The sequence below is a fragment of the Lycium barbarum genome, chromosome 3 (assembly GCF_019175385.1).
Source record: "Lycium barbarum isolate Lr01 chromosome 3, ASM1917538v2, whole genome shotgun sequence".
Lineage (NCBI taxonomy): Eukaryota > Viridiplantae > Streptophyta > Magnoliopsida > Solanales > Solanaceae > Lycium > Lycium barbarum.
In genome coordinates this window covers 6,719,377-6,742,599 of record NC_083339.1, presented here as the reverse complement: position 1 = coordinate 6,742,599, position 23,223 = coordinate 6,719,377, and the positions used below count along the sequence as shown (strand labels likewise).

General features: G+C 34.4%; 1 protein-coding gene across 1 annotated transcript; it reads right to left on the bottom strand.

Annotated features, from left to right (window-relative positions):
- Nucleotides 1-880: 880 nt before the first annotated feature.
- On the bottom strand, nt 881-8,201 carry LOC132630067 (probable E3 ubiquitin-protein ligase LOG2). Its single transcript, XM_060345586.1, has 4 exons — nt 7,227-8,201; nt 6,263-6,466; nt 2,329-2,833; nt 881-1,270 (listed from the first exon to the last, which is right to left on the bottom strand). The coding sequence occupies exons 1-4, from the start codon at nt 7,502-7,504 to the stop codon at nt 1,151-1,153; spliced, it is 1,107 nt and encodes a 368-aa protein (XP_060201569.1). The 5' UTR covers nt 7,505-8,201; the 3' UTR covers nt 881-1,150.
- Between the last annotated feature and the right edge of the window lie 15,022 nt (nt 8,202-23,223).

Sequence of the window (23,223 nt, the reverse complement as noted above, 5' to 3'; positions counted from 1 at the left end):
CTTTTGACCCTGCTTGACTTATCGACAAAATGTCAAATTTAACAATTTTATCTCATGGGCTATACTTTTGACTTTTCACCTTAAAGGTTCGGCCATAAAACAAACAAGGGTGAAAAGCTCAAGACCACGCATCTTCAAGGTTATTAGGTGTAATTCTTGAAGTTATTGCCTTATGTAAATTGTTACAGTCAAACCTCTCTATCACGATTTTGTTGTCTGGACATTTTTTGAATACTATACAAACTGATGTTATAGAGAGCATATAATATAACATAACGATTGTTTCTACAGAAAACATGACTGTTATAGAAAAATATTATTATAGAAAATGACTGTTGCAGGTCTGACGGTATATTCTGGAAGAAAACAAATTCCAAAATAGTATCCCAGACTAAAGGTTCAAACTCTGATTTTCACTTTAATACATTCTGAAGCAGCTAAACATTAAATACTTTTTAATTTTCAGCTTTTCTTCAAACAATGGTCCTTCAATGGACTATTTGAGCAAAGCATGCACATACATACAACGAAGGTAAACTTGGCATCAAGAACATCATGCAGAGAAAAAAATCCTTCTTTTTTCTTTCTGTTTTATGGGACATGACAATCGACTGATAAAAGAACACACCAAAATAACACTTCTAAGCATTCTACAAAATAAGAACAAGTAGAGACCAGTTGTTCCTCAAATTGCTAACTACTCTACAAACATACTAAAAACTTTATTGAACTGGATAAATAAAGCAAATCGAGCACATTTTTGCATATGTTAGTCAATACGCCAATTCTGAAAAATAACTCACAGATTTGGTGGTTATTTGCTACAAGAGATTTATCCAAGTTTGAGAATAAAATAGAAAGCCAAATATAGATTAAGGGATTGACCAAGCAAAACAGTATATTTACTAGGTATAGCTAACAACTCTTTAAGAAAATGCAGGGGAATTCGAAAGCACTCGCAAATAAAAACAAAAATGTTAAAAAAAAATGGCTCAACTCAACAGCAAGTCTTGATCCAATCGTAGGATTAAGAGAGACTTGCTGCTGCTGGATTATTCTAATCTGGGAGCAATGGACGAAACCAAAAGGTTAAGAAGTAAGAAAATAAAGATATTTATACAAGAGTGATTCTGGCAACTCTTTCCTATTTTTACTCTTCGGCTGCATCTTCGCTGACCTTGATCTCCAAAAGGCGCTCAACTGGCTGTCGACAAATAGGACAGCGATTCGTCTGGAACCTCAAAACCTTTGCGCATCCGCTACACATACACTGCATCAAGAAAGATACTCAATCATGTGATCTACAATAAACTATTAACTTTGTAAATTAGAATAACCTAGTACTCACAGGTATCTATCTTATATATCGCTTGTTCAATCAATAAGGGGTCGTTTGGTACTGGACTAAATTATCTGGGATTATAATCCCGGGACTAATTTATCCCATCCGAGAGATGGGATAAAATAATCCCAAAGTTAGTGGGATAAGGTGGGATATCCCATCCTTAAGATTGTGTTTCATTTTATACTCTGTTTGGTAGAAGGTATAAATGTATCCTAATTTATCCTGGGATAAATTTATACCTTCTACCAAACATGGTACAAAAAATTAGTGCTGGGATATCCCAGCTTATACCATGCACCAAACGACCCCTAAATGACTGAAGGATAAATCGAGGGAAAATGAAGCTTAAGAAAAAGACATCTGCTACACAATATCTTTCAACTGACATCTTAAATCACTCAGCGGCGAGAGAAGGGAAGAGGTGGGATTAAGAGATGTCAAGAAGCAACCAAGAGGATAAACAGTGGACATTAGGGGTGTGTTTGGTATGGTGGAAACATATTTTCTCATGTTTTGTTGGAAAACATTTTTCAAGGAAAACGAGTTCCTTAAAAATGAGAAAAATGACTTCCCTAGTAGTAGGGAAAACAAGTTTCATATATGGCATTTCACACTAGTTATAATCTAATACCCACCTCCAACACACCCCACCCCACCCGTAGGCCCCCATGCCAATCCCAGTGGTGTTTGCCCTAGATTATATACAAATGTTTTGGAATAATATTTTCTGCTTATTTACCAAAGACCAGAAAATAAGTAAGAAACCCGCTTATTTTCCAGAAATATTTTTCAGGAGAACAGTTTCCTTCATACCAAACACACCCTAGGTGTCAGGAGGATTTTGTTTTCAGATTCTATTAGCAAAACTGTTTAACTGCATGCTGCAGAAACTATACCATATATTAATCATGGTATTGCAGATGTTTGTGAACATATAAAGACCGACACTCAACATAAATTGTTAACAAAGGGTAGAATCATACCATGTGCCGACATGGAAGTACAGTAGTATCCCGAGGTTCAGAGAGGCATATGACACATTCTTTCCCAGGATCATTTCCATCAAAGTCGCTTTCAACTGAATTACCAATCCCAAAAATCTCTTGCAACTCATACCTCATGCCATTGACAAAGAGGATCTGCTTCACCACCCTAACATGGTACTCGCCTTTGTCCTTCTCGAAAACCGCTTGAGTAATCTGTGAATTAGTGGACACTACTGACGCAGCACTCCCGTCCTCCGATCCACTTTGGCTATCTACTAATGACGCCTCCGCCTTGACCGCAAGTGGATACACATCTGCCTCACCATCTTTGAGCAATTCTGCCTCTTCAAACATTGAAAGATCAATGCCGGTTCCGGACGGTTGCCTAAACTTCTGAGCTAAACCTTTTTGAAACTCGAAAGTTACTGGTGGGAGCAAGCTTTCCTTCATAGGAGTCAAGCAACAATCTTCACCTTCTTTTGCGAAGAAAATAACAGCCATGCTGCAAGAGAAAAAAGAAAGAAATAATTTTGATTAGCTCACGTTGAAAGCACTTACTTGTCACTTGAAGAGTCTAACAATTTATCGCAAAGCAATGACAAGCAACTACAATTTTTAGTAACAAACAAGTACGGGTGGCAAAATTATTATTGTACTACCCTGAGGAGAAATGGGAAAAATGGAGAACCCTTCTGTGGAGAAGCATATTTTGATTTTATCCTACGCCTTTTGAGTGTTGGGAAGTGCTCTTCTTGTGTTCTGTAATAATCGAAAAATTCATGCAGATGTGTGGGTTATGAAGGAGTATGGGGTTAAAGAATCTTGAACAAAGAGGTGTACCATCAAGTATCCTATTGATCCTGTAGGATAGTTGTTTTGTCTCCCCTTTTGCATGTCAAATGGAGGTGCGGATCAATTTTCCAAATGATGACTCGATCAGATATCCAAAGGTTACCAACTGTTATGCCAAACATAGAACTATACCACCTATTGGTTAATAACAAACATTTTGAGGTTGGTTGGGCTTTAACTGGATGAATTGATACATCGTTTTGTACATGAAGTACACTGACTTGCAATTGTTGATTGATGTTTATTTGCAAACTCTTATGTCAAAGTGAACTGTGTAGAAAGATGGTTTATCTATATGTTTGGCTTAAAGTAGTACAGATTACTTAAAAGTGCTTAGCAGCACATAATGCTTATCAACTATTTATAATCATCTACCCTAACCAGGTTCTATGTTTTTTCTTCTAAATATGTATCTCAACATGAGCTTCCATGGATCATTTCCTTCCTAAAAACTAGGGGATAGCTGTAAGGAGCACACTGCAGATATCAACTGCCTCTTTGATGTCTGCTGCCACTACACAATGATGCACGATATGCAGACAAAATGGTTCTTTACCATCTCCCATTGTTTTCATCAAAAGAGAAAGCAAAAATTCATAATAGACCAGAATACAGTGACACATCAATAATGATATATAGATGGATTAGAAGATCAAAATTACTGATTACTACTCACCAAGGGAGTTTGAACATCAGTTCTTACCAAGAGACAACTTCAAATTATCGTACACAAGTAATTTATTTTTATTTTTTTAGAAGGTACACAAGTAATTATTAACTAGACCCAAGATTCAAATGACCCAAAGTAGTACTGAGTCATGCTCAAAGATTTGCGGCAGAACTCTCTCATCTAATTGTTTTTTTTAAAATAGACACATTTAACTATTCATCCTAAGTCGTTAAAGAGATTGTAGGACTAGCAACAACAAAAAGAAAATTACATTAATGTCCGAGATAAAATAAAATGCTGATCAAGTTTCCAATTTCTCTCTCAACAAAGTATCAATGTGCGGTATGATATGGGAGTTTGTCAAAAGATTGACTCAGAGAGTGCATGAGTATTAATTAAACCCCCGCAAACCAGGTATAAATAATCCTCTTATTGTCTATATGTGTTCCCAAAATTACTGAATGATTAAAAAGTTCAAAACTTTCTTGGACAAAAACAAATCTAGCATACCTCACCCTTCTGTCCCAATTTTAAACGGACACTCACCCTAGTTGGAACTTCCCAAGATGTCAAAAACACATCTAGCATACCTCACCCTTCTGTCCCAATTTTAAACGGACACTCACCCTAGTTGGAACTTCCCAAGATGTTCGACACCATTCTATTGAAAATTTAATCCTATACAACTTTACATAATTCATGAGCTTCATTTCAATTACCTATTCAAATTTAAACTTTAATATCATGTTTTATATACCAAGCAAACTTCCAAAACCCATTATTTCATTATTGTTTCCACAAATACTAACATAATAATAAAGTCAAGTATAAGACTTTAACTCTGACCCTGTAAGAAATAATCAAATTAAAGAATTCAAAGGAAAGGTACCAAATTAAAACTCCCACATATTGAATTTATTTCATAAATGTCAAACTAACTTCCAAACCATTATTTAACTATTCTTTCCACAAACTAACATAGTACCAAGGTCAAGTTAAAAATCTTTCAAATCTGACCCTGTAAGAAAAAACCATATTAAAGAACTCAAGGGAAAGGCACCAAATTGAAACTCCCACATAATGAATTTATTTCTTAAGTCAAACTAACTTTCAAATCATTATTTAACTATTTTTTCCATAAGACTAACATAGTCCCAAGGTCAAGTTAAAGTCTTTCAACTCTGACCCTGTAAGAAACAATCAAATTAAAGAACTCAAGGGAAAGCTACCAAATTGAAACTCCCATATATTGAATTAAATTTAATTTAATGAACAATTACTAACACCACTACACATATTTAAATACACTTCAACTGACACAGATCCCATATAACATCAATTTGCATAAATTTTCACAATTAAAAAGACAGGAAAATGGAAAAGAGAAAGATACTGGACACCATTCTATTGAATTTTTATCCTATACAATACTCCAAGAACTTAAATTCACTTACCTATTCAAATTTAAACACTAATATCATGGTTTATATATCAAACTAACTTCCAAACCATTATTTAACTATTTTTTCCACAACACTAAAATAGAACCAAGTTCAAGTTAAAGTCTTTAACTTTGACCCTATAAGAAACAATCAAACTAAAGAATTAAAGGGAAAGGTACCAATTAAACCATTATATAAATATTTTTTCCACAATACTAACATAGTACCAAAGTCAAGTTAAAGTCTTTAACTCTGACCCTGCAAGGAACAATCAAATTAAAGAATTCAAGGAAAGGTACCAAATTGAAACTCCCATTCATAGAATTAACTTCAACATAATGAACAAGTACTAATACCAGAATTTTTAGCCAAAATTGTCCCATACCTATGGGAGTAGGTCTATTTGGTCCTTCAAATATAACCTTGAACATCTTTAGTCCCTTAAATTTGCTAAAGTGGAACACCTTTGGTCCAACTAAACGAATGGACTTAAAATCTAGATCTACACATATTTGAATACCACCAAAAAAACACTACTAAAAACACAGATCACAAACAGATTTGAAGGACCAAAATAGACCTACACATATTTTACTACACTCTAACTGAAACAGTCAAACAAATAGTAACATATAACATCAACTAAACCATTATTTTAACTATTTTTTCCACAAATACTAATATAGTACCAAAGTAAAGTTAAAGTCTTTAACTCTGACCATGTAAGAAACAATCAAATTAATAGTTTCATTTTTATAAACAAGTACCATGAGAAAGGTACCAAACTGAAAGTTCCATATATAGAATTAATACTTTCAGTTTTATCAACCAAGTACTAATAATATTAGACAGATTTGAATACACTTCAACTGACACAGATACCATCTAACATCAATTAGCATAGATTTCCCAAACAAGCATACAGTTAAAAGGGGAAAAAAAAGGACAATATTTTTTAAAGCATTACCTTCCAGGAACTGTGGCATCAAAAGTGAAAGCAACAAGATATTTGCCAGGATTAGCTTCATCAGGCTCAATCCTTAAAGTCTCCTTTTTCAAATTAACATCATTTCTTATTGTAACAGCTTTTTGATGCTCCACATATGGTGCTGGCATCATCGGTCCATACGAGTACCGCCCGTTAACCCAATTAGCATGACCTGGGTCCATCCTGTGATTAGACGTCCCAAAATTAGCCCATGAAAACATAACGTCCATATAATAACCGGCCTATTTATTAGCTCAGCCCATCAAAAATTAGGCTGATATGTAACCCAAATTGACCCATGAGAAATCTTGTCAAAATATTTTACAAAGACCTTTTATATTGGTCAATTTGATATATATATATATATATATATATATATATATATATATATATATATATATATATATATATATATATTATATAGCCATAATAAAGGAAAAATAGTTTTATTAGCTAAAAAATTATAACAGAACAAAAAAGCAATTAAAACTTTGGACCTGTTTGGCCATGAGAATCATTCACTTTCTCCCTGAAATTGTTTTCACTTTATTTGAAAATCAATGTTTGGCCACGAAAATTCCAAATACGAATTTGAAAAACACCCAATAACCTGTTTTCACTTTCAGTACATTCAAACAAACAAATATTCTTTGCAAAAACTATAACCAAACACAACTCCAGCTTCAAAATTTCAAATAAAGTGAAAAATATTTGGTTTTCATAGCCAAACGCCTACTTAGTAAGAATTGAGCTGGTTGGGTTATAACACAGTCTATAGCCCATCTCAGCCCAAGTAACTTTTAGGCGGGTCAATTAAGCGTCGGCTCATTTTGACCTACCTAAATACAGCCCAAGTAACTTTTGGGCGGGTCAATTAAGCGTCAGCTCATTTTAACCTGCCTAAATTCAGCCCAACCCGCTCATTTAACACCCCTACCCGTACCTGTGATGATGATCATAAGGAGCTGGTAATGGCACCGGCATAGCTGGTGGGTGTGGTGGGTAATAACCACCGGGGTATTGATAATACCCCGGTGGTGGTGGTGGTGCATTAGGATTAGGGTATTGATGAGGTGGATAAGGTGTCGCCGCTGCGAAAACGTAACGGTTTGCATTAATCTCAGGTTGTGGTTGTTGTGGTGCTGGTGGTGGGGGTGGGTGGCTTCTACGGCTACTGCTACGGCGACGCCCGTTTACACCACTACTTCCCATATTACCCATTTTAAACAAAATTCAATCTTTTTTTTTTTGACCCCACAAATCAAGAATTTGTCAAGTTTTGATCAAACTATTAATGAAAATGAACAAAATTCAGACACCCTTTTGCCCCTTTTTATCAAATTATGGCCTGAAATCTAAGAAAATTTCAATCTTTTTTCACCTCACAAAATCAAGAAATGGAAATTCACTAACTTTGAATCAAACCATGTATGAAAATGAACAAAATATAGACACCCTTTTGCCCCTTTATCAAATTATGGCCTGAAATCTAAGAAAATTTCAATCCTTTTTCACCTCACAAATCAAGAAATGGAAATTCACTAACTTTGAATCAAACCATGTATGAAAATGAACAAAATATAGACACCCTTTTGCCCCTTTTATCAAATCTATGGCCCAAATTGTTGATTTTTTAAGGAAAGATTCAATCTTTTTTTTACCCCCAAATCAAGAAATGAAGATTTGTGGATTTTGAATCAAACCATTAATGAAAATGAACAAAATATAGACACCCTTTTAAGCTCAAAATTTTAATTTTTTAAGGAAATAGGAAATCAAGAATCAAAACACAGACTCAAAATTGTAATTTTTTTTTTTTTTAAGGAAATGAGTTTTGGAGGAAACAGAACAGAAGAAGGAAAACAATGAGATTAAAGGAAGCTTTTATATGTAAATTGTAGAGATATTTATGAAGCAAGTGGAAGAGGAATCTTGATGATGATGGGGTAGGGGGTAGGGTAGGGGTGGGGGGTATATAATGGGATATGGCTAAAGTTCCACTATCAACAGCAAGGGTTAAAAATGAAACAAGATTTTTCTTTTTCTACATACATATCCTCTATTTTATTAAAATAAAATTTCTTTCTTTTTTTGTGAATGAGATTTGAGGTGATGTTTTGGAAAAGCACTATTAGTTCAAGTTGCGTATGTCTAATGTGTACGCACTCATCAAACTACCCCCACCCTACAATTTTTTTTCTATAATAATAATTATAAAGTTCGATCCAACTTACACGTATTTCGATTAATTTTAAAAGAGATTGCATGATTTTCCTCTTAAATGGGTTAATTTTAATTTTTATCCTTCAAAATTAAACTTATGTCTAACGGGACTTTTTTTTTTAAACAACAGAATATAACTAGTAGGATATTATGATGCGAAAATATAAACTGTTTCGCGAAAAAATTATTTGTCTTGAGGACAAAATTAAAGACCATCACAAAATAGGGTATAAGTGCAATGACCCCTAATTTTAGGGAATATATGTTACTTCTTACTATTAGAGATATTGAGTAACTTTTCATAAATGTAAAGATAAATTATCTACTTTTTGCGTTTCAATTCTGCTGATGCTCTTTCCTTTTAGTTAGTTCCGAAAAGAATGATATTTTCTATGTTTAGTAATAATTTAAATCTAAAATACCTATTTTTATCTGTAATTAGATGATTTATATCAACGCAAATATATATGACTTATTTTAATCTACAAGTTTCAAAAATGTTCTTTTCTATCTTAAATTTTGTGCCTAGTCAACCTTCACCCAAATTGAGATGGATCAATTAGTATTTTTGCCTCCATTAAAATTTAAATTTAAAACCTCGTAATTTTCCAACTACTTCATTGATCTCATAGTTCCTCCACTCCACAATTTAATTTAACTTTGTTCTTCGATGGTTGTTAAGCTTACTTAATTTAAAAGAGAGATGCCATGAGCTAGGATAATTATAATTATATTAGACAACCTTATGAAAAACTATGATATATTCTCTCATTTGGATGATGTTTAGTGGGTAGAAGTTTGAAGAAACAAAAAGGGGAAAGCAACGAGGGTTTTTCTCCTTTTTATTATTTTCTTTTAATATTTTTGGAGAGAGAAGAGTTGGTTTTGAAGGCAAAAAAATAAAAATACTTGGCTTACATGTTCAGTTTGCTTTTAAAATAGCACTAGTGCTAAATGTAAAGATCTTTGAAGAATGGACAAAGATCTATATTCTGTGAAATATTAAAGTTAATTTTTTGGAAGAATAAATATCATAGATATTTAGAAGATAATCTAGAAGGTTATATTGGACTATCTTAGATATTTAGTTTACTTAAGAAAAATCTAGATGCTCTAGAATCTTAGATATTTATAGAAGAGGATAGAATTGTCTAGATCTTTTTAAATAGGATCATGTCTAGAATAATCCATACACAAGTATAAATAGGAGTGGTCTTAGTCATTTGTAACCCAAGCCAAGCCAACCCCAATTGTAAGTCATTCAAGCCAATTCAAGAAAGTCTTCTTCCATTACAAAGTTCTCCTTTCCAAAGCTTCCTCTTCTTTAGTTGAATCTTCCGATCTTAGTTAACGATCTTGGGCTAGCAGAAGGTCTTCCCGATTTACCTTTCTTCTGCTATATTTCTCTACATGGTATCAGAGCCTTATCCATAGCCGTAGTTGGCTTCTGGATTTTATTTCAAGGTCGGTTTAGTGGTAGATTCAACTGGTTTCTCTATATGGATTTAAGTGGCCGTGTTAATGGACTGGGGATGGAGTTGTTGAATCAGTCCAATTACAAGGTATGGAAGACATGTATGGAGTCATACCTTGTGGGAGAGGATTTGTGGGATGTTGTCAATGGGAGTAACACAAATCCTCCTGCCGATGCACCGAAAAATAGCGACGCATGCAAGAAGTGGAAGCAAATTAATGCGAAGGCGGAGTTCATCCTGAAGAGGTCCATTTCTCACAACTTGTTTGATCATATTATTAGGTGCAAATCCGCTCACGAGATATGGAGGACCCTCGATCGGCTGCTCAACAAGAAGGATGAAGCGCGGCTACAGATCTTGGAGAATGAATTGGCTAACACCATTCAAGGTAATCTTTTTATTGTCGAATATTTTTTGAAGATTAAGAACTTATGTTCAGAGATCTCATTATTAAATCCAGATGAGGCTATCTCTGAAGCACGAATGAGAAGAATTATCATTCGTGGTTTGAAGAAAGAATATATTCCTTTTGTTACATCAATTCAAGGATGGGCTCAACAACCATCCTTGGAGGAGTTTGAGAATTTGTTGTCATCACAGGAGCTACTAGCCAAACAGATGGCTAGTGTGTCTATCAAAGAAGGGGAAGGAAATGCTCTTGTAGTTGACAAGAGGAATTTTAAAGGAAGACAAAAGCGAAGTGGCTCAAGAGAGATGACATATTCGGGGTCAAGCTCGCCAAGACAGAAGGAAGAGTCTTCTAATAATGGTAAGAAGACTATTAAATGTTATCGATGTGGTGAAGTAGGACACATAAAAAGATTTTGCCGAGCCAAGGAAAGCTACATGGCTCAAACTGAGAGAGCTCCTGAAGAAGAAGATTGGGGAAGGTGCTTTGTAGCTGAGACTCGAGTAGTAGATGCCTTGGCTTCTGTCAATTTCGAAAGAGGCTGGATCGTGGATTCAGGATATAATATGGTCCATCACGTGGAGAAGGAAGGCATTGGTGTCATCATCAAAAAGCAAGAAGATTCCAAAGAAGTTCAGACTAGTGACGTGGTAGGTGCTACCAAGGAAATCAACGAATCAGATGCTGAAACTGGTAATCAAGGTTTGGACGTGAAGGGTGTTGAAGTAGAATCTGAGTATGAAGTTTCTGAAACTATATATGACAATGGTGATCATTCTGGAGAAAGCATTGAGGGAGTTATAGTGGAAGTTGAAGTCTCTGGTCAATCATCTACCGTATCAAAGTCAATCACTAGCTCATATCAAATACTGGAAGCAGATGGAGAAGCTGACGGTCAAATAAATGAAGAGGTTGACCTTGAAGGCTCAATTTCATATGGAGAGACAGACAATATGGTTCTCGGATGCTCTGAAGCTGACAAACACTTCATTGAGGAGCTGAAAAAGGAATCTGGTGGTGGATCCTACGGTAGTGCTGAGTCTTCGCAGGAAATTAATGGTCAGATCATCACCGACTCAGGTATTTCTCCAGATGACACAATTGTTAAGGAGCTAAGAGAAAGGGGGAGTCTGGAAACTCAAGAATGTGAAGTTCGGCATGAAGATGAGTCACGTGGTTCGCAAAGGCCAAAAAGAAATAGTGGCAAGTCCGCCGGCTACCGAGACAAAAATTTTATCAAGACGTGTTCACGTTTCTTTGGAGGCTCAATTATTAGCGGAAAATCATCATCATTTGAAGAAGGAAGAAGTGTCGGGAAAATATTGCTAAGATCTTCACCAAGGCACGCCCAAAAGCTTCGGTTGAGTTCTTCCGCAACAAGCTCGGGATAGCTTCCAAAAAATTACTTTAAGGGGGAGTGTGAAATATTAAAGTTAATTTTTTGGAAGAATAAATATCATAGATATTTAGAAGATAATCTAGAAGGTTATATTGGACTATCTTAGATATTTAGTTTACTTAAGAAAAATCTAGATGCTCTAGAATCTTAGATATTTATAGAAGATGATAGAATTGTCTAGATCTTTTTAAATAGGATCATGTCTAGAATAATCCATACACAAGTATAAATAGGAGTGGTCTTAGTCATTTGTAACCCAAGCCAAACCAACCCCAATTGTAAGTCATTCAAGCCAATTCAAGAAAGTCTTCTTTCATTACAAAGTTCTCCTTTCCAAAGCTTCCTCTTCTTTAGTTGAATCTTTCGATCTTAGTTAACGATCTTAGACTAGCAGAAGGTCTTCCCGATTTACCTTTCTTCTGCTATATTTCTCTACATATTCACCACCACCATCACCATCACCAACAATGACAACAATTATAGAAGTTAGATATTTCTTATGTGGTCTTTAACCATTTCATACCTTCCATTCAAAATATTCGATTTTCAAAGTCACAGATAAAATTAAGAAGTAGGGATCGGATAGGTGTAATTTGTAAATATAATTACAATAAAAACTGGAAAAAAATTTATTTATTCGTGATGCCCTAACTAAAAATGATGTATATCATAAAGTTTAATGTTATCAAATTTTGCTTTTTCTCCTTGGCGTAATCAAGACTTGCCCAATAACATCGATAACAATAACAAATATATCCCTTTGCACTTCTAAAAGTTGGTAAGTACTGTCCTCCAACTTCGTCAACTGTACAAAAGATGCATTTTTTTATTTATTTTTAAAAAAGATGATAGCTTACTCCATTAATTTGTGCGCACTCGGGTCTGCCAACTAAATTCTAAATTAATACATCATTGCAAGTTTATTATATATTATAGTAGAAAAAGATGATGTATATGCTATGAATGATGGCGACTCCTATATACTGATTTTAGATATGTTCTAAAATTATTAAATTGCTAACAAATTGCACCATTTTTCTTTCCGTATCAAAAAAAGTATTCCTTTCTTTGTACTCATAATTTTGGAGTTATTCTCTCATGGATAAGGAACACTTCGTTTGCAATACTCAATCAGTGCCTGAACAAATAAAGTATTCTTAAAAGTAGCTCTTTTAATATTTTGAGCAATTTCTAATATAGGAAAAGAAAAGGAATATTGTTGCAATAATCTTATAAGTTACTTCTCAAAGCAAGAGAAGAGAAAGTTTTACCATTTTTAGCACAAGACTGAAAAATTATTACACTGAAAAAACAACTCAGTTTATTATTATTAGTAATGTCGAGAGCCAATACATGCAGTCGCACTCACTGTACTTAGTTTATTTTCATATAATAAATAATTCTTAATATGTAACTAATGTGCATGCATATGCTTATATATTATGTTCATTGTCGATAATCTGACGATATTTTACACGCATTGATTTAAAAATTAAAATGGGTACATTATATAAAACAATTTTTTTTTTGGGAGAGGAAACAAAACGTGTCCCTTCGAGGATATCTGATAAAATTGGGAGGAAACACAATGATGTAGCAAGTTAATAGAATAAGTTGAATTAAAAAAATTATCGGGAGAAGTTAAAATATAAAAAAGTAAAATATAATGGGTTTAATATCTACTTACACGATGTAATTTTTCAGTAAAAAATGCTCTAACACTAACTGATAGATCCTGCTAGGTAGTCATCTCTTTCCCCTACCGCCTTACAACCCGCAAAAGTATATTATAATAAATCGGGGCATAAGTATCTTAATCATGAGATTACTCCTACATAAACTATGCAATAACGAAATCTCCCTTAATCCTTTAACCAAAGAAGGGGAAAATATAGAGACATAGAAAGCAAAGAAGACACGTTTTTTCCATTGCAACATGTATAACAACTACATAAACTACACAATCCCATATCCATGGTCTAAAAATACAAACAAAACGAGTAAAATGACACGGACATCTTAAAGTCGAGAGAGTTTTCTAATAAATAAGAAAATACAGGTATAAATTAAGCGAGATCCAATGAAAAAGCTTGATTCAATTAATTAATTTCTATTTCACTAAATCTATAATGAGTAGGGGTGTACAAAGTAAACCGACAAACCGCACCAAACTGATAAACCGAATCAAACCAAGACAAAAATTCGACTAGTAGTTTGGTTTGACTTGGTTTGGTGTTGAAAAAGAAAAACCCGACCATAATTGGTTTTAGCCAAAAAAAAGTCAAATCGAACCGAACCAATCCGACATTACATGTATTCAATTTTTAAAACATTTATTTGTAATGTAATTTATAAATATTTCTTAACGTTTTTCATAATTTTTTGTCTTTTATCATATTATGTCAAGCCTGAACTTAGAACTTTGAACGTCAATAAATTTTATATCACACTAATGCTAACGAAAGAAATTCAATTCTACCACTATAAATGACAATAATGTTGGATATCTATTATTTAGTTTTGCAACATTGATTTAGAGAATGAAAATACATAACTTAATTTTTTTTTCTTTGTCATGTAATTAATACTTATTATCCGTACTTATTTTAGCATGACTTAATATTTTTAGATTATGGTCATTTTTCTTTATGGCTTATTAATTAGCAATATTTATTTTAACCGATTTTATTATCTTTTATGTTGAATATTTTAATACAATGTCATCACTCATCTCACATGTTATGTTATTTTCGTAAGAAACACCTTAATTATATAGTTGTCTCTTATTAGGATTAAAGAAATATTTCAAGCAAAAGTTATATGTTTTGTATGAAAACTTTTCGGGAAAAAAATCCAAAATATCCGAGAAAACTGAATAACCCGAGGTTAAAAATCCTGAATCTTATTAGTTTTGTTTGGTGTATAGATTTAAAAATTCGACGCAATTAATTTAATTTGGTATTTAAAAAATTCGAATCAATTCGGTCCATTTACCCCCCTTATTAATGAGAATAGATTGAACAAGGAGTCGTATCTCAGTTTGTTGTGTCATTTTCGACAACTTGGGGTGAACAAATACTAGTTGTTTAAAGCTGTCAGCACATTATATTTTCCTTAATGTATTTACAATTATATTATTTTACCACAGTAACAAAAAGCAAAGAGATTTTTACATTAATTCAAATTCTCAGAGTGTTCGATCTTTATTTTTGTTCGTTGAATTATTGGATTAAAACCAAATTCTACCTAGCTTCTTTGCTAGAACATAAAATCAAATCGTCTATTCATGTAATTTTAATTTTTTAAATTAGCCTTATTATTCCTAAGTATCCTAGCTACTAGCTAGGACTAGAATAATTGCAGCAAGTGCTTCTTTCATAAACCTCCCTAAACCAAAGTGACTTTTTTTTTTTAGGGTAAAAAAAAAAAAAGAAGAAGTGAAAGTCTATATTGTTAATCTTTTCAAAACTGAGTTACGTAAAAAGACTCCACTCATGTTTATACTATATAATTATGCCCTATGATAAATTATAAAACAAGATGGGAGGGAGAATATTACTGTTGCAATTATATATTCAATATTAAGTAATTAATTAAATATTGTATGATATAACTCCAAATGTAGACCATAGAAGGTGCAAGTCTATTCTCCATCATGACAGACGCTTCTCCTATATTTTATTCTCAGCTTTGTCGCGTTCAAATTAACACTTTTTCATATATTTTTTTTCTCCTTCTTTTTGACTGAAAATCTGACATGGAAATCATGTCCAAGTTGGAATACTTTAATAAAAGCAACTATTAGGAGTTAGGTTATGTTCCCACAGGGAGGGCATTTTGTTGGGTTTTGGGGCTTTATTTCGTATGTGAATTTGGATTAAAAAAACTCAATTTAATTTGGACTAGCCTACTTTTGTCCTAAAAATCATCGGATATAGGATTAACTTAGGTCTTATTTCAATACACATGCAAGAGTGAATCCATAGTGGTCATACAGAGAAAAATTGAGATAGTCAAATGCCCTCTCAATGTTTAGTCGAATTAATTATGACACATCTAATCTTTACGGGTGACCTATTACCTAGACATAATTTTTAGTGCATTATATTGGCCATTAAAATGTCACCCCCAAATTTTTTAAACTCAGGCACAGTACACGGGCTTAAGAATTTCTTGGTCTCTTAACAACAGCAAAAACACCACCATTAAATGATTTTCTTGGTGTTTGTTCCTAATATGTTGTCTTAGGCCCCGTTTGTCCATAAATACTAAAAAAACAAAATCATTTTTTTTGGAATTTTGGAGTTGGAATTGGAGTTGTGTTTGACCATAGTTTTTGAAATTGTAGTTTTGGTAAAATGTAGTTGTAAAAAAGTGAAAAAAGTAAATTTTTTTTTTGTAAAAAACAAGTTTTTTGAGTTTTTGATATTCCGGAATATAACTTCAAGTTGTATTCGAAATTCTCATGGTCAAACGCTGATTCCGGAAAAAAGTGAAAAAATTTTATGGCCAAACGGGGGCTTAGTATTTGATTTTATCAGAAAATCATTCCAAAAAATATATTTAGAAAATCAGGAAATCCCAAAATAATAACACTGCATGTTCTTGGTATTTTATGTGTGACTAGGTTTTGTTCGACTTTACTATTTATTTCTGTACTCGTATACCGTTCTTGGTGTTGAAATCTTGGCTGCTAAAATTATGTTTGGTTAGCTAAAGAATTTCGAAACTTGATGTTGGTTTCTTCTTGGAGTGGATACGGTTAAAAAAAAGTAAATTTAGGAGTCGAAATCAGTAGGGGAAAAACCAACTAGATATCACCATTAACGACCACAGTAGAAGCTTGAAGCTTGAGCGCGAAGATCTACAACGAAGCTGGGTAATTCCAAATCTGAAAATTTCGTTGAGAAATTTGTGTTTAAATTCAAAGTTTTATCTCATTGTGTTGACGGAAAATTGAACAAATTAGGGCTTGAAGGTTTTACCTTCAATGGTGTTGAAATTGGTCCAAAGTGATGATGAAATGGGTCCAATTATGGAGATATAATTAGGGGATTAAAAACTATAACAGTTAGGAGTGCCACGTGGCAAAAGATTAATGGGTTAGCCGAGCTTAATATACTCCTCACGCGCTCCTTCTCGTGTTCCCACCTTCCCTTCCAGCCACCAGATAATGGCCAATATAATGCACTAAAAATATGTCTAGGGGTAATAGGTCACCCGTAAAGGTTGGGTGCGTCATAATTAATCCGACTAAAAGTTGAAGGGGCATTTGGTATAGTTGCTGCCCGGATTTCCATTTGTGCTAGTGTTTATTGCCTTCTCTTGTTCAAATAGTATGAGAAGTTTTGACTTGTGTATTTCTTCGCTAGTATCTTGTCGTGCAATTTGGTTGTTGCTTTTTTCTTCCCAACACATTTATGGGATTTTTTTTTCTTTGCACTTTGAAGTTGTTGTACTTGAATGCCATTGGAGGAGTGATTAGCTTGTATGAACAAGAAAACCAGGTCAAATATAAAATTACCTTTATGTTCAAGCAGCTTTGATGGAGTGATATTCATCGCTCCTATATCAAATAAATAAAAAGGGGTAGAGAATGAAAAGGAGCTAGAAACTGATAAGTTTAATGGAAGAGTTTAATGGAAGAAGAATGGCTCACACCTTATCCTCCCTACGCGGAACATATATATAGGCAATTAATTGGGAATTAACATAAAAGCATGCATGCTGAGATTTGCAATGTGAGAGTTGTACTATTGACAAAGTTAGACGTAAAGATGAGAACCTTACTTTTAAGAATTTAAATTATATTACTACTATATATAAGTAAGAATGTGAAGTTTTTGTAGTCCTTACAATGTCATTTTTGTAATTTCAGAGAGTTAATTTTAAAAGTGACATGTGTTGTTGACTTCTTGTTCAACTTTAGGATTTGGTCTTATTCCTCTTTGTCCTTAATTTATTTTAATATTACTTTAATAGTCGATCACATAATTTGGCAAAAAAGAAAAAACTATTTTTGAAATATTTTGGAAGACTCTAATTAAATTCCACCCCCCCCCCCCAACTATTTTGCGTTGCATGTACTGATATTTTGTCACTAACTTTCTCCGTGGTAAACAAACATGTGTTGTATGTATTATTTTACTTATAAGCTTTCGTCAACAAAATAATCTTCAAAAATATAATGATTCACGTAGGAGTGCAACTATTCAAGAAATAAAATAATAACAATTCATATAATTTTTGCGTAGTTTTCAAATATATAAATTTTATTTTGATGATTCAAAAGTATTATAAGTCCACATAGTAAGTAAATCAAAATATTAAAAAAGTAAGAAAAATACAGTAAAAGAAAAACGGTCTGACTACCCAAATAGTAGTACCTTCACATTAAATGACGCAGAGGGAACCCTTTTTTTCCTTAACAAAAAAACGAATTCAAGAAACATATTACTCTATGCCATAATAAATCTACTAAGACAATTAGACATTGTGCGTATTCATTACTTAATAATTCCGTCTTCTGACATGGGTATCACTAACATATCTTAAGCACAAAAACTATAGATACCACTAACAATATTGCTCGTGCACTCCACTAGAGATTTTAGAATTTAAAATTACTACGAATAATTTGTTGAGTTTTTATATGACGAGCTTGCTATTGAAAGTAGTACCTTTAGGATAGCTAATAAAATCAATGAGTATATTTTTGTGTTGTTTATTAATTTGAGCTTAAAATTGATCTGTCAGATTTGTTCTTTCTTCTTGGGATGTTTTGCAAAACAAGAATAAAGAAGGTCTATTTGCTGTTGAATTTCAACAATAAATGTTGAAATACCCAGTGCGATAAAGAAAAATAAATAAATAAAACATTTGCAAACAAATTAATGATTAGCTTCGTCAACAGGCTGTTGTTTTGTAATGCATAATTTCATTTCCCGTTAATTATAACGTCACTTATTCACTATTAATAAATCATCGTTTCTTTTTTTATTTGAGGTTGAAAATCGTGTCAGTATTTCTTGAACGCTCAAATATTTTTTGCAATAATTGGTTAGTCAACATTGATTTGATTCAGAAAAAACAAGTGAAATTAATCCAACAAAAGATACAGTTCAATTTGGATTATTGGACACTATATTCTCAAAAGCATTCAATGAAATAAAAAAGAGAAGAGCTGATCTTATATCATGAATTTTTTGAAAATAAAAATAAATTCTTCTTTAACTTTCAAATACTTTCATATTATGATTTAGTTTTTAGGAGTTCGTAGAAAATGTCGAACTACTCCATCAATAACTTAATGTCACAAAATATCACAAAAAGCGAGAAAAAAAGTAAAAAGTAATTACAAAATTAATTTTAATGTAAGTATTGAGCCCGGACTTAGCATGGACAGGGGCGGATGTAGTAAAGACTCAGGGTGTTCACCCGAACACCCTGAGCAAAAAATTACAGTGTATACTTAAGGTAAATTTTCCGTGTTTATGTACATATATTGACTTTTGAACACCCTGAACAAATGCAAAACTTGGTTCAGTTGTTTCTCCGAACACCCTGATTCAAAATCCTGGATCCGTCACTGAACATGGACTAAGTGACACTAGTATATCTATCAGTATAAATAAAAGAATTACACGTGTAACTTTGTTTTTACAACATGTAACCCAACTTAGGAAGAAGGGTGTACATGAGGTCAACAAACATAAACAGACTCCTTTCGTATGCAGTTTGCTAAAAAAAGGTCGCACACTTTCATATAACAAAATTTATTTTTTAGAAAATTATTCAAATGCGAGTTCAGAAGTCATGTGATGTTAAGTCATTCGAGACAATACCCATATAAGTTGATCTTATTTTTGAGTGAACGAAATCTTATATCATAATATTGCAAAAGGCTTAATGCACATGCGGTCCTCTAAATTTTATTTTATTTTTTATTTTGACATCTCAATTAAGTGTCGTTTTTATTAAACCCCCGAACTCAATCTCAAGTGTGTCTATCAAACCTCCTAAATCTGATTTTTATTAGAAGCAGAAATTAAATTGGGGAAATAAAGGTAGAGTAATATTTTAAACATGTGGTAAGCTATTCTTTAGGTCATGAATGTGTCTGTTTCTGCCAGCTTAATTAAAAGCTACTCTTTTTTTCCCTCTCAATTGTTGCTAATCTTAGCTAAAAGATGACATAATTAAATTAGACTATATGTTAGCATGTTGCTGAATTCAAGATGCAATACTATGCAAGTCGGATTGTGTTTGATAGACACACTTGAGGACGAGTTTAAAGATTCAATAGGAACAACACTTAGTTGAGGTGACAAAATGAAAAAAAGGGACAGGTTTAGGAGGCCGCATAATGCAATGAGTGCGATACATAAGTCATACATATAACAAAAGAATTTATTTTATTCAATGATGATATAAGAAATATTCACAAAGTCAGGTCACTTATAAGGTATTTATAAATAAATTTATGATTATTTTTTTTGCGCTATCAATATATGTCTTAAATTCTAAAACTGGCATGAAGAATCATGGTACTCATGGAGACCGTCTTGTATCATGATTAATAAATATAGAGAATTTTACATTACATAAATAGCCCTTTTAAAAGTAACACTAATTATACACATTGATTACACGATTATTATATCTTTATAATATATTTGATATACACTTGTTATGCATTGAGTATACACGTGCAACAGATATAAGAGGTTACGGCTAGGAGTAATATTTTTAGTTGCCTGACGAACACTGTAAACTTACTAATATAGGGACTCGTTTTAGTAATTAGGTGTAATGGGCGGCTACATTGTGTGGAAAACTCGTTCGCGTTCTGTGCTAGCGGGCTTGAAGTTGTGAATGGGCTAGAGATCATAAAAGAGGCTCAGTTTATGAAAATTTGCACTGATTTCCCTTTTTGGAATAATAGTTTTGTAAATTGTCATCTTTTTATTTCTCTTACAACTTATGCATCTTTTAGATCACGGTCTAAAGATCCTTTTCGAGCAAACTGAAAATTTTATGAGAAAATGTTATCTAAAATTTTGTTGACATTAGACAACAATCTATGTAACGGCAATCTCTCTCTCCTCTGCTCTTTCTCTCTCCTCTGCTCTCTCCCAGATCTGTCCACCCGTCACTCCGTCCGGCGACCATACGTCACCACTGTTCAGGTGACGCCGGCGACCAGGTAACGCCGACCACTTTTCCGGCTAGATTTACTTTTCTTCTCTCTTTCCTTTTCTTCTTCTCCTCTTCTTCTTCTCTTCTCCTTTTTTTTCCCTTTTTAATCTGCTTCTGGCGCTGCCAGTTCGCCGCTGCGCCATCGCCGACGACTTTTTCCGGCGACTTTTTCTGACCAGCCCTCTCTCTCTCTCTTTTTTTTTCCCTTTTTCTTTTATTTTTCTTTTCTTCTTTTTCCCCCCCATTCTCTTCTCCCTTTCAGGTATTTGTGAATATTTTTCCGGTAGTGAACAGTAACTCGACCGTGAACAGTGTTTTCCAGCGACAACCAGGTTCAGTTCAACTGGAGTTGGTACCTCCGGCTGCCATATCCATTATTTGTCCATACACTTGTAGTTATATTTTGCTGAATTTAGACCTTTGAATAATTTATTAGTTCATACTTGTTTTTGTGGCTTTGGTTAGTGATGGTAGACTAGGGTCATGTTCTCGTTCGGGGACGGGGGCAAGGGTTAGGAGGGGTAAGTGGGTTAAAGGAGCCTCTAGGTTGAGAGTAGGTCTTGGAACATTGGGACGTTAACGGGGAAGTCCATAGAGCTAGTTAAGATTCTTAAGAAGAGGAAGATTAATATAGCTTGTATCCAAGAGACTAAATGGGTAGGTCCTAAAGCTAAAGAGGTAGACGGGTATAAGCTGTGGTTCTCTGGTAGGTCGAAGTATAGAAATGAGGTGGGCATTTTAGTAGATAGTGATTTAAGGGACCAGGTGGTGGAGGTTAGGAGAGCCACTGATAGGATGATGTCGATTAAAGTGGTCGTTGAAGGGCTCACTTTGAACATTATTAGTGCATATGCGCCGCAAGCGGGCTTAGGCGAGGAGGAGAAGAGGCGTTTTTGGGAGGATTTGGATGAATTAGTGAGAGGCATACCGCCTACTGAGAAGTTATTTGTGGGAGGTGATTTCAATGGGCACATCGGGCCTATTTCGGAAGGTTATGATGATGTTCATGGAGACTTTGGCTTCGGGGACAGGAATGGAGGAGGAGTCTCACTTTTGGATTTTGCAAGAGCTTTCGGGTTGGTGATAGCCAATTCGAGTTTCCCAAAGAAGGAGGAGCACTTGGTAACCTTCCGTAGTTCAGTGGCTAAGACCCAAATAGACTTTTTACTACTTAGGAAGGACGATAAAGGTCTGTGCAAAGACTGTAAGGTCATTCCGAGCGACTATCTTACAACCCGACATAAGCTCTTGGTGATGGATTTAGGGATTAAGATGACGAGGAAGAAGAGGGTCGTGGATGACCGACCTAGGATCAGATGGGGGAGTTTGACCACGACTAGTGCCGTGGAGATGGGAGAGAAATTGAAGGTTATGGGGGCCGGGGCCTGGGATAGTAGTGGGGATACAACAAGTATGTGGGATAGGACGGCTAGTTGCATTAGGGCGGTAGCAAGGGAAGTGTTGAGGGTCTCGACAGGTAGTCGTGGCCAGCATCGAGGGGACTGGTGGTGGAATGGAGAAGTTCAAGGGAAGGTGGAAGCAAAGAAGGTGGCGTATGCGAAGTTGATAGAAAGCAAGGATGAGGTGGAGCAGTGGACGAATAGGGAACTTTATAAGATGGCGAGGAAGGAGGCGAAGTTAGCGGTTTTGACGGCAAAAACGGCAGCTTTTGAACGCCTTTATGCTGAACTAGAAGAGAAAGGAGGGGATCAGAAATTGTTCAGGCTAGCCAAGGCGAGGGAGAGAAAGGCACGTGATGTGGTTCAAGTGAAGTGCATCAAGGACGAGCATGGCAAAGTATTGGTAGAGGAGACTCTTATTAGACGGAGATGACAGTCATATTTCTCCAAACTCTTAAATGAAGAAGGGGACAGAGACATTGTGTTGGGAAATTTAGAACATACAAGAAGGTGTCACGATTTTGGATATTGCAGGAGTATTAAGGTTGGGGAGGTTAAGGGTGCTGTTCGTAGGATGCGCAGGGGAAGAGCGACCGGACCTGACGAGATTCCTGGGGAATTTTGGAAGAGTGCGGGCCCGGCAGGTTTGGAGTGGCTGACTAGGTTGTTTAATGTCATCTTTAAGACGGCAATGATGCCTGAATAATGGAGGTCGAGTGTAATGGTCCCTCTATACAAGAACAAGGGAGATATCCAGAGTTGCAATAACTATAGAGGTATCAAGCTGCTAAGCCATACTATGAAAGTGTGGGAAAGGGTGGTAGAGATGAGGGTGA

Coding starts and splice junctions, on each gene's coding strand:
- LOC132630067 (XM_060345586.1), bottom strand. CDS start 7,504: ATGGGTAATATGGGAAGTAGTGGTGTAAACGGGCGTCGCCGTAGCAGT. Junction 6,467..7,226: donor CCTTATGATCATCATCACAG/GTACGGGTAGGG, acceptor GTCTAATCACAG/GATGGACCCAGGTCATGCTA. Junction 2,834..6,262: donor GATGCCACAGTTCCTGGAAG/GTAATGCTTTAA, acceptor TTTCTCTTGCAG/CATGGCTGTTATTTTCTTCG.